The sequence below is a fragment of the Poecilia reticulata genome, linkage group LG15, assembly GCF_000633615.1.
Source record: "Poecilia reticulata strain Guanapo linkage group LG15, Guppy_female_1.0+MT, whole genome shotgun sequence".
In the NCBI taxonomy this organism is placed as follows: Eukaryota; Metazoa; Chordata; class Actinopteri; order Cyprinodontiformes; family Poeciliidae; genus Poecilia; species Poecilia reticulata.
In genome coordinates this window covers 12,817,088-12,835,457 of record NC_024345.1, presented here as the reverse complement: position 1 = coordinate 12,835,457, position 18,370 = coordinate 12,817,088, and the positions used below count along the sequence as shown (strand labels likewise).

The 18,370-nt window shown below is 39.9% G+C and overlaps 2 protein-coding genes across 6 annotated transcripts in view; both read left to right on the top strand.

Moving 5' to 3' along the window:
• The window catches only part of LOC103476762 (uncharacterized), a 17,121-nt gene extending 11,704 nt beyond the window's left edge, over window positions 1-5,417 (top strand). For 3 of the 4 annotated variants that reach the window (XM_008429323.2, XM_008429322.2, XM_008429321.2), the window contains 3 exons: window positions 549-612; window positions 1,121-1,220; window positions 3,843-5,416. In XM_008429323.2, the coding sequence (XP_008427545.1) occupies window positions 549-612; window positions 1,121-1,220; window positions 3,843-3,872 (194 nt within the window). In that variant the 3' untranslated portion in view covers window positions 3,873-5,416. Of the gene's footprint in view, window positions 1-548; window positions 613-1,120; window positions 1,221-3,842 lie in introns of all 4 variants that reach the window. The other variant, XM_017308807.1, reaches the window with a different exon arrangement.
• Window positions 5,418-8,161: 2,744 nt separating this feature from the next.
• The window catches only part of adam12b (ADAM metallopeptidase domain 12b), a 95,474-nt gene continuing 85,265 nt past the window's right edge, over window positions 8,162-18,370 (top strand). For both annotated transcript variants that reach the window (XM_008429319.2, XM_008429318.2), the window contains exon 1: window positions 8,162-8,621. In XM_008429319.2, the coding sequence (XP_008427541.1) occupies window positions 8,279-8,621 (343 nt within the window). In that variant the 5' untranslated portion in view covers window positions 8,162-8,278. The remainder of the gene's footprint in view (window positions 8,622-18,370) is intronic.

Here is an 18,370-nt window from a genome sequence, read left to right as displayed (position 1 = left end):
CCATCCATCCATCCATCCATCCATCCATCCATCCATCCATCCATCCATCCATCCATCCATCCATCCATCCATCCATCCATCCATTCATCTTCTTCTGCTTATCCGACCCTGGAAAAGCAGACTCAGGGAACAATAAGCTTATAGTTTTTTATGTGTCATGAAGAAGAAATTAAAGCTTATGGTCCAATAATACCTCAATGCTTTTCACTTCACTTTCAGTCTGACAGAATTGACAGTACCAGAACTGGATCTGCCAGTACAAAAAAGTTATGGTGTGTGAGTGAGTGTGTGTGTGTGTGTGTGTGTGTGTGTGTGTGTGTGTGTGTGTGTGTGTGTGTGTGTGTGTGTGACAGTGTGTGTGTGTGACAGTGTCTCAGTGTCTCTGTGTGGGTTTTTTTTGTGTCAGTGGACTAATGGAGGACGGTGTTACAGTCTAAAATGGAAAGCTCATCCATCAGTGTGTATTTACATATGCAAGCTTGATTTCCATATTAATTCCTGTTTGTTATTCCTGTGTGCTTGTTGGGCTGTGGATGTGTGTGTCCTAGATAACCTTTTCAAGCCGAGAGAGCGGTCTATATCAGGCAGAGAGATGCAGCTCAGGTCCAGACGGTGAGTCCTCTAAACTAACCCCCTCTCAAAGAGAGTCGTGTGGGGTTTTCATTCTCGTTTTCATATTGCAGTCGATCCCATCAAGTTTCCCTTTCATACACAACACACACACACACATGCATCCACATGCTGTTGACACCCAACAAATTTGATGCTCAAATGTTTTGGCAGAAGATATGAGGTAACCTCTACATCTTATCTCTTTTTTTCTCTCTCTCTCTCTCTGCTTATCTGGTAAAACACGCCTGATCTGTTGAAGGTTTCCCATTGTAATTGTTTTTTTTTCTTTTTTTTCAAAAGCAACACTATCTCATTTGGTGGATCTCCTGAAGAAAAAAAATTGGCAGTAGTTCTGCATGTGATAAAGGGGAGCGTGTGTTTGCAGAGTGTTTACTTGATAACACCTTGTCTCCAAAACGCCAGTGTGTTGGCATGGCTCAGTCACCCTTAGATTTCTGATTGTATTTTCCTCTGCACTGTCTGAATTTTCTCTTTTTTGCGTCTGAAGGATTTACAACAAGCTGCCGGAGGTGACAAAGAAAAAGGAGGAGGAGAAAAAACGGGCTATATCTCAAACCAACAGACTGAGAGCAGAGGTCTTCAAAAAGGTAAATGGGATCAATGTGAAACTCTGATAGGATGTTGGATTACAAGCACATCGGATTGATCAGCTGGGAATTCAACGATTGTTTGAGCCCAGTCTGAGAGAAAATAAAAAGACAAAATAGATTAATGCATCAGTATATTTTATTATATTTGACATAAGCAGCTGCATGTGTCTTCATTGCCACTTTTTCTCTTTGAAATAACTTTCTACAACTTTTCTACTTCCAGGGTGGAGAGATGATACCACAAACAATTTCAATCCGTTTTCAAAACAAGAGCTGAATTTTAAACAAGTTTGAGTTTGTCGTAGATTCTTATCAGGAATTTTTGGGGCCCTAATCAGATGTTAATTCAGGGGCCTTCATACCAACATGTCAAAAACAGATACTTCATCATTCTGAGGCTACACTGTGGCCGTAGCGTATCTACTATTATTGGTGCAATTTGTAATCTGATAACATGATACCAGTATAACTATGGCTATTGATTTTAACCATAAAGGACAGGAGTAGCAAACAAGGAAAAATATTCTTTGCAACTTCTGTAAACAAAAGCTTTTACAGTGAACCAGTCAACAAGACTAACATCGTATTTTTTTATTTTTTTAATTTGGAACAGGTATGCGAAATGTGCCAAAGGTGCTGTATTTCACTACAAAGTAAAATCATATGATTGTTTTGGGGGCAGGCTGCACAGTGGCGTAGTTGGTAGAGCTGTTGCCTTGTAGCAAGAAGGTTCTGGGTTCAATTCCCGGCCCCAGTCTTTCTGCATGGAGTTTGCATGTTCTCCCTGTGTATGCGTGGGTTTTCTCCAGGTACTCTGGTTTCCTTCCACAGTCCAAAAACATGACTGTCAGGTTAATTGGCCTCTCCAAATTGTCCCAAGGTGTGAGTGTGTGAGTGCATGGTTGTTTGTCCTTTCTGTCTCTGTGTTGCCCTGCGACAGACTGGCGACCTGTCCAGGCTGACCCCCACCTCTCACCTGGAACATTAGCTGGAGATAGGCACCAGCAGCCCTCCCGCACAAGGGTGTAAAGAAAATGGATGGATGTCTTGGGGGCCCCCAGGTGGTGTTGGGAAACTGAGCAGCCGCTTACCTTGCATGTACCTTAGGCTGGCTCTGTTTATATATTTAAATTCATTGCATGTCTTCAATGCAAATGAAGTGGTGAATTTTTTTATGTCCACATTGATTTAGCATCTACAGTATGAACACTATGTATTCCAGAGTCATTAATGTCTATCAATTCTAAGCTCTTACATATTTATATTTTATAGTTCCATGATTCTTAATAAGTATTACTTTGTCAGAGAAGGTTTGAAATTAGATGAGTGGAGTTATGCCTAGGTAGGTAGGCATATGGGTAGATGGATAGATTGATTATAAACTACATTTATTTCTGAGAATATGCATTTTTTTACTTTGTCCAGCAGAGGTCAGTGTTAAGCTGTTAAAGCCTTGTGCATCTGTTTCTGTCTGAACTATTATAAAAACATACTTCTGCTTCTTTATTACTCAAAAATTCAAAATCTTAATTTTTTTATATATGCAATCTGTAAATTGTGCTTACAGATTGGAAGATGAATATCAGGACATGACCAACAAAGTCTGCTTGTTGTCTCGGTATAAGAACTACAAACAATTGTAGTATTAAGCTTCAGAATAAGAAGTATTAGTTGGTACTAAGCAATACGCATAAGGAGAATATTTTAAGCCTATGTTTCTGCCTTTTCAGACAGATAGAGGAACTTGGAAAATGAGTGATGTATTTAGGACATGCAGTGTCAGTCAGACCCTCTCCTGTTCACCTGTGGTGAACCATCACTTTCTTTCCTATTATAACCTGAACAATGAGTTTGCTGTCAACCAGAGAAGAAGTAAGAAATGTAAAGAGACGTATCAAATCTCTGAGTACTTAAGTAACGCAAAACTAAATGTAAAAGTGTTTATTTTTCCCCCCTGAATTTCATAATTGTGTCTGTGACTGATCTGAGAATCATTTTTAACTCTGAGACCTGCTTTACACGAGGCCAGATTTTTATCAACAGTAACCTGGGGTTTTACTTCCGTAGCACAGCTGGCAGCTGTGGGTCTGCAGAAGAAAAGTTCATTTCTTGGTGGAAAAAAAAAAAAAGTTTTTGCAGCTACGATGTAAGTGTGACCTCTCCACCTCTCAAATGAAGCCATTAGCTGGATCAGGAGAAAAAGAACGAGTTCCTCCCGAACAAACGCTGTGTGATTTGGAGACCTCATTTTTATCGCGCGCTGACGGGGAAGCCCAGCAAAGACTCACAGCAAGGGTCTGATAGCACAAGGTGAAGGGTGGGTGGTGCTGAATGCTGTCTGAAATGAGATTCCAGCTGCTGGGTAGTACATTTGTAGGAGTATGATTGCAGAGAAGTCAGATAGCTGGCCAGACTTATCCCCTTTACCCACAGGCTTGGGCACCTCGGGGGTGAAGCTGATGGGTGTGAAAGCCAATTTAGCGGTGGTAGCTGCTGCGGTCTGATGCTGAGCAGCTGCTAACAGACCAGGAGAGGAAAGAACTGAGTGCTGATAAATGGGTTTTGGTCAGCCGATTGAGAAGATCTACCAGTAACGTTTGTGTCTTTCTTGTCTTGCAGAGAGTTCTGGACCAGATTCTGCAAAGATGAACTCAACCTCATCAGGCGCCACCTTCATTTAAAAACACTGACTGCATATGGGTGGTGTCTATTGAATGTCCAGTGTTAGTTGGCTCTTGTTGCAAACGGTTAAACATGATTTTGTTTGCATTGTTCCCAAAATCTCTTGTAGCTGTTTGGTGGGGACTAAATCTCTTGTAGCTGTTTGGTGGGGACTGGTTATCCAGATCTGAAAATGTTTCAGATTCAAAACCATAAAAATCTTAGAAGAATTTAAACAGTTATGGTGTGTAAATTAAAAGTGTGCTGTCTATTTCTATCACTAAAGTAAAACTGTTAAAACCTAGAGAAGACAAAATATGGGTGGCATGTTTGATAAGCAGCCGACTGCAGATAGTTTGAACATTTTTGCATTCGTTTTTCTATCAACATTTAAAATCACTCTAAATAACCGATGTAAGGATCTATTTATATATTCTTTTATTTTAGCACAATTAGGAGCAATTGTTGCTTCTTTGTTTTGCATAAAAGCATTTAGATCATGTAATGCATTTTATTGTTAAATATTAATATTAATGCTATGATGTAGCAGAAACATTTATTCAAGGTAAAGTATTTAATCGATGAAACTTTTCTGGCATCGTTTTGTGTCAACAACTTTCACAGAATGAACTGTCAATGCCTGTTAGAGGTTTAGATGAAGCATATGATCTTAACCTTTCAAATGTGAATGATAAATCGCTAGTAAAACCATTTGCAAATAACTCGATGTTTAAAAATAAGTTTTCATCAACGTTATGCTCTTCATAGTTGTGCAAGTGTAAGAAGACACAATAAAAAGGGTAAAAGTTGGTTTTGACCTGAGCCACCTGACTTTATCAGCGGGACAGCTTTGTCCTTGACGTGAGGGAGCCTGACCGTGTTTCATCATTGGCTTCACGTCTGTTTCAAGGCCTCTGCGAGCACCAATCTGGAACGATGGCATTTCAAGCTAATCGAACTCATGAGACACATGTGAAGAAAAAGGTCATATGTCACAGAGCTCCAAACCAAAGATGACTCTGTTATAGGAGAGGAGGATCCTCTCCTCCAGTGCAACCCGGGAGTTTGATCGGCTTATAGTCTGTCAGGGTGACAAGCATTTTAAAACGTGCTCACTGGGACCTGGAGAGAGTTAAAACAAACACACCATAAACATCTAAGGTGGGGCGACAAACCTTTTGTGAACCTCAAAAACTACGACAGTAAATAAAGCTGTAATATAAAAAAGACTGCCTGGTGTGTTGAAAGCTTTCATTTCCATCTCTTGGCCATGGCAAAGAACATTAATATGTGTTCGTGTTTCTCCTTCCAGTGTTACCAAGAAATCTGTTTGGGATCGCTCCACATTGGGTTAGCAATTTTTGTGTTGCCATGTAGGCAGGTTTCAGAAGCTGAACACTGACTGACAAGAGTTATATCTGAGAAGACAGGCTCTTGTCAGTCAGCTTCCCTCTCTCTGAGGAATCATGTGTCTGTATGTCACATTACTGTCTCTGCATATTGTGGACTGTGCTCCTTGGTCCCTCCACAAGCTAGAATGACAACTGCCCTCAGGTTATCGCGCTGCGGTGGCTTTTACAAAGAAAACTTATAAGATAAGATTGGCACGGGTTTCATCCAAACATTGAGTCTCGGCTTTCTTTTTATTTGTGACTATATAGAAGCAAATAATGCATTTAAAGAAAGTTGTTGGTGAATGAAAGGTTTATTTAAAATTTGCCTCAAGCTGGGGTGCTGCGGTGGCGCGGGGGTGAAGCGTAACCCATGTATGGAGGCCTTCGACCTTGACACGACTGTCACGGGTTTGAGTCCTGGCCGGACGATCCTTTCCGCGTGTCTTCCCCCTCTCTCATTTCCTGCTTTCCTACCTGACCACACTCAAATAAAGGCCGCTAGAGCCAATAAAACATTTAAAAAATTGCAACAAGCTACAGTATGTAAGGGATAGAAAGAAAAAAATCCCCAAAGAAATGTCAGTTGAGACCAAAACTTAAATTCTTATCTATTGTTTAAATGTTGCGTTAGATGAAAAACCAACACTGCACATCACTGCACATCACCGTAGACAGACTCTCTATGTACAAAAAACATGGTGATGGCAGTATAATCCTGTGGGTACATTTTTTCTTAGAGAATCTGGTCAGAATTGATGGATTTATATTATTCTTCCATCAGGATAAACACCCAGAGCTACATTCAAGCTGGCCTGGATCAAAACACAGTTGTGTGTTAGAATTGTCCAGTCAAAGTACAAACTCAAATCTGATTGAGAATCTTTGGAGAGACTTGGAAAATGATGATCACAGACAATATCCAATCTGACTGAGATATAGGCTCCACAGAGACATCTGTGGCCTTTATGCCTGCAGTGCACAAAGTAAGAAAGATTAGGGTGGACCATTCTAGGTAGCAACCACAGGACACAGATGGGGCCTGGGTGAAGCTGGCATGTGTGTGTGCGTGCGTGTGTGTGTGTGTGTGTTGGGGGGTGAGGAGGGATGCAGAGAAATAGGAAAGCAAGAAAAGAGCAGTGAAAGGGAAGAAAATCCCCAAAGAACTCACAATAAAGGCTGATTGACATTATTAATAGCCTACAGTAATTCTAAAAATATTTTAATAGCACAGTTAACATAAATATAAGGCAGTTCATGTTTCTAAGAAACTCAGGCAGTATCTCAGAGTTCAGCTGGGAAATGCTTCACTGCAGAAAAAAAACTAATTGTGTAACACATCAGTGAACATGGATTGATTTCATCCTATGCCAGTAATTTTAATATTTCTTCATAAAGTGCATCAAGACCGGTCCTATATAAAACTATTTCCATATTCAAAGCTGTTTTTATTAAGATTTTATTTATTTATTCTTCTGCTTGAGGCTGTGTCCAATAAACCATAGAATGAGGGAGCTTGTGAACAAGTCAGCCATGTTTATATAAGATTTTAAAAAAACAACCGACAGTAATAAAGCAACAACATAAATCGGATCAGAGAGTGAATTTTCTTGTTACTTCATAAAAAAAAATTACTTCATATAAAAAATTTATATAATAAATACTCTTGCTGTATTAGTCCTCTGTTTAGCTTCCATTCATATTTATAGAGAAAATGTGTTTTGTGTCTCTGTGAACTATTTAATTAGGAGTTTATCTAATTGGCCAGTGACAGGCATGGACTCAGGTCTGAATTTTTGTTTCTCCAAACCTCATGACTTCAATCTATCCATGGTATATTCCCACTGATAATAAACAGACTTCTGATCCCTCACACAAGTCTTGTAACTTCTGTTCCAAAAAGGAATTTTACAAAACAAAGCCTCTGTGACAAAGTGAGAAAAAATGCATTAGTTGAATTAGTTAATGTGGTTTTTTCTTAATATATTCACAACTGTTTTTTTTTAATGATCTTATACAGTCGTATAAGATCTAACTCAATCCTGTGTTAACCCACTATCCCAGAAAATGTTTTTTTTTCTTCATGTATTGTTTTTTCCGGTTTATATGTGGATTTTTCTTCAACCACCAGGGGGCTCTTTAGCAGGAGGTGTGTCCTGTAAACTGTGGGTATTTTGTTTTGCATGACGCATTGCTGCCATCTGTTGGACTTTTAGGGAACTGCTTGACTTTTATGTTATTTAATCAGTACGGTTGTTTGCTAGCGGTAGAGCAGATGAACACATGTGCTTGTTATGAACGCCGCATTCCGAATTCTTCGAGGCAATACCTGTAAGTAGCAGCTTATACTTCAAAACGATCCTTTATGTTAACATATTAGGAATTCATAAGTCCCTTTGGTCCGGCTATATACTAGTCAGCCCCAGTGACCGTTTCACTAACGGTTTTTGCCCATGTGCTTTCTGGGTAAGAATCAATCGAGAAACGCGCGCACCCTCCCTCCCTCCCTCCCCCCACACACTTTTTCTGTTACAAACTGACTCCGGCCCCCCACCAGAGAAGGGACAAGTTATGTGGCCCTCACAGGAAAAAGTTTGGGGACCCCTGGTTTAAACGTTTCCACATATAAACAATAACTGCTGATTAAAACCAGAAAAATGCACAGGAATCGTTGCATTATGCACATGCGATTACTCTATGTAATCGCATGTACATAGAGTTGGCTGGGAAGAGGGTGGCACCTATTTTTCGAGGCGGGGTACCGGGTGAGTCGTTAACTTAACAGGCTTTTGGACCCAGCAGACTCCAAAGCGCACATGGCTCGGTGTTGCTGCTCCGGCGAGTCCTCTGCTCCTACATCCTCTCTCTCTCTCTCTCTCTCTCTCTCTGTCTGTCTCTCTGTCGGTCTTCGTTTTCTGCCTCTTTCTAACTCAATCCTTTAAAAGAGACACTTCCACGCAAAAACAACAATAATAATAATATCCACCTTGCAGGTTTATCTCTATGTTTCTCCCACCTTGTAGCTTGAAACATGTTACTTGCTTTAAGGGAAAGTTTCTGCATGCCTTTAAAGTCTGTTTTAGTATTTCTCCCACTACTGTGAGCTGCTTCAACCCGTCTCTAAATCAAGTCAAATTGCATGCAGAGCCTGGAGGCGCTGGACTGATAAAACTGTCGCTGTGTGATCGGAAGATTTGTATTTTTTATTTTTTCATCCGAGCACCGGGCGTGATGAGACACTGGAGCCGCCGGAGGAACTTTGTCTTTCTGGGCTTTGCGCTGCACGTCTGGTCCCTGTCCACGGCCCTGGAAAATGTCAAAAACGAGGTTTTCAGCTTAAAGGAGGGTGAGTCTGAATGGGAAGAATCTGTTTGCGTGGTTGGCTTGAATTGACTGTGTATTTCAGTAAATAAATTAAATCAGTTTGTTTTGTAAACTGCCTTGGGGAAACATTTGTTGTGAATCAGGACTGCATAAATCATCTAAATTGAATGACTCAATTGAACTGAGTTTTCAAGAAATGACTTAAGGTCCTTATCAAAACTTATCAAAACTACATCAGACAGAGTCCCAATTCTTTGGCATATGTGCATAATTTGTGCTCATTTAAGTTATTTTTTTTTTTTCAGAATATATCCAGACTCCCGCAGCTGTGCTGTGTACCTCACTGTTAGAGAAAGTGCAGAAAGGATGCAGAGTTTGTTTTTGTAGGTCCATCTTTGCGCAACAATAAAAGGAAGTCAGACTGCTGTCAGACGAACAGATGAGTTTAACATCCAGGAGGATGCAGCTTCATCTCTGGCTTTCAAAACATAAACCAAAACAGGATATATATATATTTTCTTTGGCAGATGCTCTAAATTTAATCTGCTGAATTGATAGGACCGTGTAAACTGTGTGGGGGAGCTAGAGGAGAGCATTGTGGCACATGAGCAAATATTTCATGTGGCTGTGGTAAACCTGAGCAAATGTCAAAGACACAGACAGAAAATAAGAAAATGCTTGATAAATAGAATAAACACGAATTTCAATTTCCTGTGACGAAACGGGCGTCTTTGAATGTCAACAAATTCTTTGTGTGCTGTATGAGAGAATAAAACTATGCTGTACTTCATATAAATCAAACAAGTTTATACAAGTAAACTATTATTTTTGAATCCAGTTTAACCTCTATACCACATTATCACCTATACTGGTCACTTTGGCACCAGACGCACATACCATGGAGCTCTGGAGGTGTTCTCTGCTCACATCAGCTCAGCGCGGAGTCATTAAAGCTTTCATCCACAGGTTTAGCTCGTATAAAAATGCAGGGAGCAAAAACAGTTTGAAGGGGCAGCGTGAGTGCTGAAATAGTGCAGCCTCTTTGATGTCAGCAGGATGTTGACTCTTGTTTATTACAGCCCCACCCCACCTGTGTGGATATGGTGCCAGACTGCCAATGTTATGCTGCGATTTTAAGTGTCAGCAATCAGGCGCTTTAAATAAAAGTGTCAAGTAGGATTTATATGTAATAAATTAGATTTTTTTTTCTTCTTCTTCTCCTTCTTCTTCTTCTTCTTCTTCTTCTCCTTCTTCTTCTACATGCAGATAATTTAGGGAAATTGCTCTCTTCAGAGTTCCCAGCTAGTCTGGAAAAGTATGGAATTATTTTAGAGCTAAATAAGGAAAAGAAAAAATACGAAGAAATATATGGGAAATATTTGAATTTTTAGACTTGTTCCGTTCTATCTATCCATCCATCCAGAAAATTTGAGTGTGGGATAGTTGGGAGTTTTGAAATGAAGCATAATTAGGAACCCTGGTCAGTAATCCTGCAACAATACCATCCATCCATTTTCTTGCACCCTTGTCCCTCAGTGGGGTTGGGAGGGTTGCTGGTGCCTATCTCCAGCTGATGTTTTGGGTGAGGGGTGAGGTACACCCTGGACAGGTTGCCAGTCTGTTGCAGGGCAACACAGAGACACACAGGACAAACAACCATGCGCACACACACACACTCACACCTAGGGGCAATTTGGAGAGGCCAATTAACCTGACAGTCATGTTTTTGGACTGTGGGAGGAAACTGGAGTACCCGGAGAAAACCCACGCATACACAGGGAGAACATGCAAACTCCATGCAGAAAGACCCCCAGCTGGGAATTGAACCCAGAACCTTCTTGCTGCAAGGCAACAGCTCTACCAACTGCGCCACTATGCAGCCCGCAACAATACCTTAAAAGTAAATTTCTAAGTTATTGTCAGTCAGCTTCCCGATTGACCTTACAAGAGCAAAACAAGTACCGTATTTTCCGCACTATAAGGCGCACCTAAAAACCTTCAATTTCCTCAAAAGCTGACAGTACGCCTTATAATACGGTGAACCTTATATATGGACCAATGTTGAGCCACAACAAGTCTAGCAACTACGGTAAGCAGCCGCCGACTTCATTTTCGCCCGTAGAAGAAGAAACGCGCKGTGCATGCTGGGATAGTTGTCATAACGCTGGTTTGTTAATAAAGTTTGACTGACTTATCTACCTACCGACCGTCTAGAATCAGGTCATCTGCAGGTCATTTAGTACCACGTTCTCCATGAACATGCTGTGTGCGGACGGAGACAGGTCACCATTGTCCGGCCACGCCCCGGCCCAGTCGCAGAAGGTTCTCCTCGTCGACCGGAGTCGGACTGTTTTGTTGACATTCTGTTTAGTGCTGCTCCATCTAGTGGATGCATAACGTAACTCCAGCCTCTACTGTAGCGTCTATTCTATGCGCATTTTAATGGGGTGCGCCTTATATATGAAAAAAGTTTTAAAATAGGCCATTCATTGAAGGTGCACCTTATAATCCGGTGCGCCTTATAGTGCGGAAAATACGGTATATTTGGGTTTTTGAAACACTAACACTTGAAGTGAGGGTGCGTATGGAAAGCTGGCATGTTGATGCCTAAACAACAATAAGCTGCTCATCCTAATGAAGTGCCATATTTTGCAGTCACACTGTTGATGGTTTGAAAAAGTGTAAGAAAGAAATCTAGGCCAAAATCACCACAACAACTGGATGTCCCTTCTCAAGGCAGTATAACTGCTTTAGACAAGTGTCTCAAGCATCTATTTAAATCTGATGACAACGGAGGTCTGTATACTCAGTGCTGAGGTTTGGCATTTAATAAAGCTGTTTGACTCCGTTTTACCATCACTCATGTTGTTTTCCTGAATTCATTTTGTTAGCCAACCACTTTTTTGTGTATTATTTTCTGATTTGTTCGAAGTCTCAGCCCATCTATTGAGAAAATTATCTTGCGTATTTTGTTTTTAAAAGATTTTGTGTAGTAGAAGAGTTGCCAGATCAGGAAAAAGTTGTTGTTGTGTTAACATCTTTTCCCAAGGCTTGTGTACCTTAATGAGCACACTTATTTATTTTTTTTAGCAAAGCCGTATGACCTACTAACATTTAGCATTTTTAGCTGATCCATAGTGTGAACTTCTGCAGCTGCATTTACCAGATTACAGTGCAAAGGTAAAGGTGGGTGAATTTTGGCATGCAATCTGCTATGGTTTCATGGTGTCTCAGCTAATTAAGCAGGGAGAAAACATATTATTCTTTACATTATCAGCTCCTATTTAGTGTTAATGTTACGCATTCTAAGCGTGAAACAGGCTTTTCTGATAACCAATATCAAAATCCCGCATTTTACATTTTGACAGATTTGTGGCATGTTTTGGAAATGACGACAAAAGCAGATAAATCTGTAAAGGATGTTTTCACACGTGAACTGTTTCTAAATATCTATTTCTTTCAGACATACAGGAACATAAAGACCGGCAAAAATGGCTACTTCAATGAAGCCAAATATGTATTTACTTTTTTTTTTTTTTAATGAGTGCCAAGCTCAACCAAACATGGACTAGTGGTAGAAAAATTGACTCTCGCACACACACACTGCAGCTTGTAGAGATGAACTCTCTTTCATTGCCACCAACACACCACCACTGTTAGTTCTGCAGCCCAAGCAGAAGTAGACAGACTGTTTTGCTGACTGATATTCATTTTCTTCAGTGCCAACACTCAACTGCCAGCACTCAGCTGCAATCAAAGACCTGGCCACATTTCAAATACGATTGTGTTAGCAGTTACTCAAGCAAGAGATGCATCAGAATTTATTGACTTTTGTCTGTAGTCATTTTAAATCTGTTATATCTGATTGTGCCATTCCCTTAGTCCGATAAAAATGTGTTATGTTAAAAAAATGTTTCAAAGAAATAAGTCGAACATGCTTCTTATAATGAGTTTAAAAGGCTCAGTCTCTGTTGTGTGTTTTGCAACTTAGTTGAAGATATTTGGTGTGTTTTTCACAGCGTAGTAGTATCTACCGTCTTTCATGACTTGCAGAAAAGTTAGTTGTATCATTAAGAACTTTTGTTTGAGTACAAATCCTTCAGTCTGTACTCAATTAGTGGTTGATTTTTTTTTAGCCTCAGTTTTTGTAAAGCTATTACTTTCTGATGTAGATTTAGACAATTCAAATTTCTCTAAAAAAAAGGTTTTGATAGATGATAAAGGAGCAACTTTTAGAAGATATTTAGTTTTGTGCACACACATTACTATTTCGTGTGTATGAACAAACTACAATCATTTCATAGTCTATGCCGCGTTGGTTTATTTTTAATAAGGTTAATGCTTACATATGACGTTTGTTGAGCACTTTGGTCAGTCGGGGTGTTTTTGATGTGTTTATACATATAGTTGGCTTGGCTTGACTGGCTAAGTATGAATTTTATGAATACTTACTCATTAATAACAACTTGAGATAAATAGTTATTAAAATGCTCAACTCTCACAAGATGCCGCTGGGACGAAATTATCGTTCATTTATGTTATGTTTGCAGCTCAGCGCTCCCTGTTTTTTTCTCCCTTCCATTTCAGTCATTTTTCCAAGAATCAGATTTTTTTATTTATTTATTTTTTGTCTCTCCGGGTTGGAAATTCAATAAATAATTAGGGAGCACACCAAATGACCCCGATCAGATTTGATAATATCAGGTGGTCAGCCTGCATCTGCAGACAAAATTAATTGAAAAGATTAGAATGTCTTTGTTGTCCAAGCAAACCGAGGAGGAGCAGAATAAATCTCGTCCTGAGACTTCCCTAAAAGAGAAATTCAAGCACACGCTCTTGGGACTCGGAGGACTATCGCCCGGCTTTGAGCGTGCTTTCCTGAGAAGCGAGTCAAACCCGTCACTCAGTGTGTGGTGGAATGCTGATATATGATTGTGCAAAAAAAAAAAAGAAAGAAAGTTCTGCTAAAACCATTCAGGAAATAACCTTACCCCAGTTTATCTTTCCAGCCCTTGGGGTGGCTGCTGCTTGACATTTTGAGGACAGGCTGGCATTGATTTGCTGGCCATGAGGGAAGGACATGCACTGTTAGAAACGTCTCCATGTGTTAAGCATCAGTGGTCATTATAGCCATCAGACTGATTTAGCTTTCCACTGCTCTGTCTCTGGGTGGCAGAGTTACAGACTTAACAAACGAGATGGCAACGGGAGAGGACACAAAACAAAAAGAGTCATGCACTGCTTCCAACGAGTGAGTTAATGCCTGAGCATGAATTAAAGACCCGAAGAAGAAAAGAGTAAACAACACAGTGGACGAGGAGCCCGGGTGTTTGACAACAGAACCACAGACCCCACCTACAGGGCCTTGACAAACACCAGTCAGTCATGTTTGATCGATGAGGAGGGATTTATTTCCCCTCGGTCTACATCAGCCTGACATAAAGATGGGTGTGAAGGCACCTTCTCCTGCAGCCATGATCGAATGTGCTGTTGTGAAGCTTCTGTATCTTTGTAAGACAATCTGGGCTGTAGGAAAGAGGAAAAATATGACTTAACGGAGAGGGGGAAAAAAATAGCGGATTGATGTCAAGGAGAAGGCCACCCAGTCCCTCATCCTGCAACGCATCAGTAAAAAGCATTTATAAATGCTCATGGTGGACTGATTGAAGATTTGAGAAAATTATAAATATACAATCATACGCTTTTGAAATTAAAACGAACGAGAGGTTGTAGATGCCGCAGAAAGAAGACGCCGCGTTCTCACACATGCACACATCATCTTCAAACCAGCAGCCAGAGTTTGTGTCTTCTCCTCTGACAGGACGCCTTTCTGAAGAGATATTAGGTTTTGCTTGGATGAGACAGAGGACAGAACAAGAAAGGCTAACAATATGATTCAGACCTGAGACTCACACTGCGGCACAGCAGGATGGACTGCTAGGGTTGCCGGACATCAATAACTTCACAACAGAAAGGTCACACACCTCTGTCAGTGTATTTATCTTGAGGTGTTGTTGATTGGATCAAGCCAAGGACTCCAGCTATTGCCCTTTGTATTGAAGTTTTTGATGGACAGGACAGCAGCTGTTTTGAGGGAATATAATACGAGGCAGACATGTTGAATCCTGCTAGCTAGGAGTGAATTTGAACACTGCGTAGCACAAGAGTAAACATACACGTCTTTGCTTCCTAAAGCTTTATGTCAAGAATGCTCTAAATTAGACACACTTTGGAAATATAAGGCTGTGGAAATGTTTTTACCTTCTTACAGACAAAGTTAACAAGAGTAAATACTCTGATACTTTACTCTGTCATTAACATAAATGATTTCAAAATGTGAAAAGATTTAATTGTTAACTGGACTATACAGGATTGAGTCATTATGGTAAAGGAAAGAAAAGTATTCATCCAATCACCCTAGATGAAATAAACTAAGTTAAGCTGAAAACCTGATGACAGTCTAGTGAATAAATAAGATAAAGCAGCAGCAATACGTCAACACATTTGACGCATAAAGACTTCAGTAAAAATGTGAATAAGATAGCTGATCGGAGCTGTACTGACAGATTGACAAGCTGATCTCTAAACTGTGCTCCTGGCACAGTTAAAATCAACTTCACTGAATCTCATCTTCCTCACAAATTTCTTTTAGGTGGCATGAGTGATAAGTTCCCGTTAATCCCCAAATCCTCCAATCTTAAATCCCAACCCGGCGGAGCTGCAGCATAATACACGAATCTGCGCGAGACGAGACGGGAATTGGCTTTTCCTCTGTTGCTCCCACAGGATGGGAATGGGACACACAAGCAAAACCTCGACAACCCTTCCCAAAACGTCTCATGTTACCAGTGTTTTCAGTGTGATTGTTGGGTCGGTAACAGTGGGTGCATGGCCTGTGTGCGTTGAAACTGGAAGCACCCTGGTACAGGATTAGCACTTTCTCAACTTCAGTACTAATTACCCCTGTATGTCATCATTGGGAAACTGAGTGATGTGGGAACCGGCAGAAGGATTTATTTTTTGCTGAAATTACGCAATAAGGAAGATCAGAAATCAGATGAAGGGTTACGAATAGTTTTTTCTGTAAAAAGATAGCTTTTTTTAATCACATATCATGTTCTTGTTTATTTCAGGCTGGGTTTTTGTATTTTCAAGATACTCCGCCTTGTGTAAAAGGTTTTCTAGCATAATCTTTCATAGAGGGCATTTTAAAACCGCTTTGGCATTTACCTTTAATATTGAAATGTCCCCACAATGACGCCAGTTTTCAACATTACTTTTTATGAAGAAGATTTAGTGACACTCTTGAACTATCACAAGTGTCCCCAATCAATGGCAGTCTGACAAGTTCTATAATTATTACAAGTTGAGTGTGACAATAAGTCGTAATAATCAAATCAATCAAGGGGCGGGACAAGACTTTGACATTTTGGCAAAAACCGAATTAAATAACTTTAAAGTCAGGTTTCATGTCTCCATTCTTACCTCCAGGTGTGTTGGAGTGCCTTGTCTTTGCTCTTGCCAAATAGTATTGCGGCGGCTGTTTTGTCACAGCGTTGAAACCGGGAGGTGCTATTTATGTCTGACATGCCACGGGGTTTTAACAGCGTAGCAGTATTTGACAGGCCAGGACTAAATAAGAATGGATTGCTAAAGCAGGTCTTTTGTTATCTCGGTCGAGATGAAAAATACATTTGTACTTTTTGTCAGAGAGTAGAAGCGAAGCCTGTTCATATGTTGAGCTGATGACTTATTTCCAGTTGAAAGTCCTTTTTTCTTTGAAGTTGCTTCAGGCGTCACACATTAATTCAAAAGCTAGAGAGTAGAAAGAACTTCAGAGAGCAACACCTCATCTTTTTTTTTTTTTTTTTTTAAATAAGACCTGTCTTATATCTTGGATTAGTCTGGAAACACTATGTAAAAGAGATTTATTATTTAACTTGAGAAATTGAAACGCAACACTTTTAACATGCTCAAAAAATTGGGAAAAAATATAAAACAGAATAAATTTAATAAAATAAAGCCTCACTTTAATCACCTGTAATGTAAATAACTCAACTATTAAAATAGTTTGCGCTTTAGTATCGTTTTGACCGAGTCTGACGTCCCAGTTATGCAAGCTCTCAAAACATTTACATATGTTCATTTTGCTTTTGAGGAACAGCTCTGAGCTGCACTGCATTTCAAAGTGACCTCATTCGACATTCTCTTTTTTTTTTTAAGACGCCTTTTATGTTCGAGGGTACAATTCAGACGCATGCCGCTGCTGCGTTTAGCTGACGTGTGTTTTGCACACCGAATTTGTCCACGGATGGGAATCCTTGACGAAGGTGTTGATGGAGCGTTATGAAATATTAAAGAGCCTTTAATCCTCAGATTTCCTCCAAGAGCAACACTTCAGTGCTTCTTTTCATTCAATTTTCAGCTTTTTTTTTTTCCTCACACGCTTTTATTTGCATTCAGTAAATCTGCATATGCATTCTGATGACGCCCGTTTCTCAGATTAGAAGTACATTTTGAAAATGACAACCTTTGAGCAGATGTTAAACATCCTTTCCCGTTAAACTTTATTTTACTAGTCGGGCGTAATGTTTTAATCTTTATTATTTTCATTTGCTGTAAAAGAAAGAAAATCATCATAATTGACTGACAAATTATTGTTTACTATTCTATTGAATCCTTTATTTTCTTCGTCTGATTTGCTCTCAGAAATGATCTTCACACTGTGAGACAGGAACTAAACAAAGAGAAATACAAATTAAGAAATTAGTGGGGAACAGTCTTTGAAATGTGTACGTAAGTTTTTTTAAAATTTATGTTCACAACTTGTTTGTGTCATGTATGGACCAGGGAAGGTAATAATCAGTGAGTATTGGAGCTCACAGGAGTTTGTGAATAATACAGTTTTTTGTCTTGATGCGCTGCTGACATGGCAGAACTCACGAGAACATGTGATTATTGCAAAACCCTGGTCGGCAGTGTATTTATTTGATAAATGGGAGGGAAACCATCTGATTGGCAGATGAGCTGGGGTTTTAAATGTCTGACCTGCAGCTGATTTCCCCCCCCCCCTCTATCATGTGCAGTATGTGTCGAATATAATTGTGGTTGGCTTGGCAACTACTGTCCTTTCCAGAAAGCAGATGGTGTTTACCCAGTTTTGGTTTCAAATAACAAAGATGAAGCTGACTGCAACGCGGTCATGGATGTTGGATGCATTTGCTCTTTGAAAGGTCGGCTCTTCTTTTTGGGCAGCTGATACAGGTGTGTCAACCTGAACTTCACAAACGCACAGAATAATTACCATCACACGTATTAAAGAGCTTGGTATGACTATCCCCATGCTTACACCTCTCCCTGCCCCCTCCCACAAAAAAAATAAAAATAAATAAATCATCAAACAAACTGAACATCAAACAGCATTTGAAACCCCCAAAATGATCCGAAGCCGTAAAAGCACACTTACCTCAACCAGCAAGTGCTGCGGGGTGCAGAGAAAAGGGAGCTGACTCGATGAAACTTTGCTCTCAAATACACCATCGTTTTTTTTTTTTTATTATTTTATTTTACACTTCATTTAACTCTTGTGTCTTTTCAAGTAAGAAGATTCTTTGAGAGGCAGAAAGTCACACATATTCCCACTTAGTGGAAGATTAACTTAAGACCTAATTCTCCAGTGATTTCTGCATTTGCCACTATTAATGTGTACTTGATTCCGTGCAACAGGTGTAGTTACAGCTTAGTTGTGTAAAAAGGTTGCTCTCTGTAGAA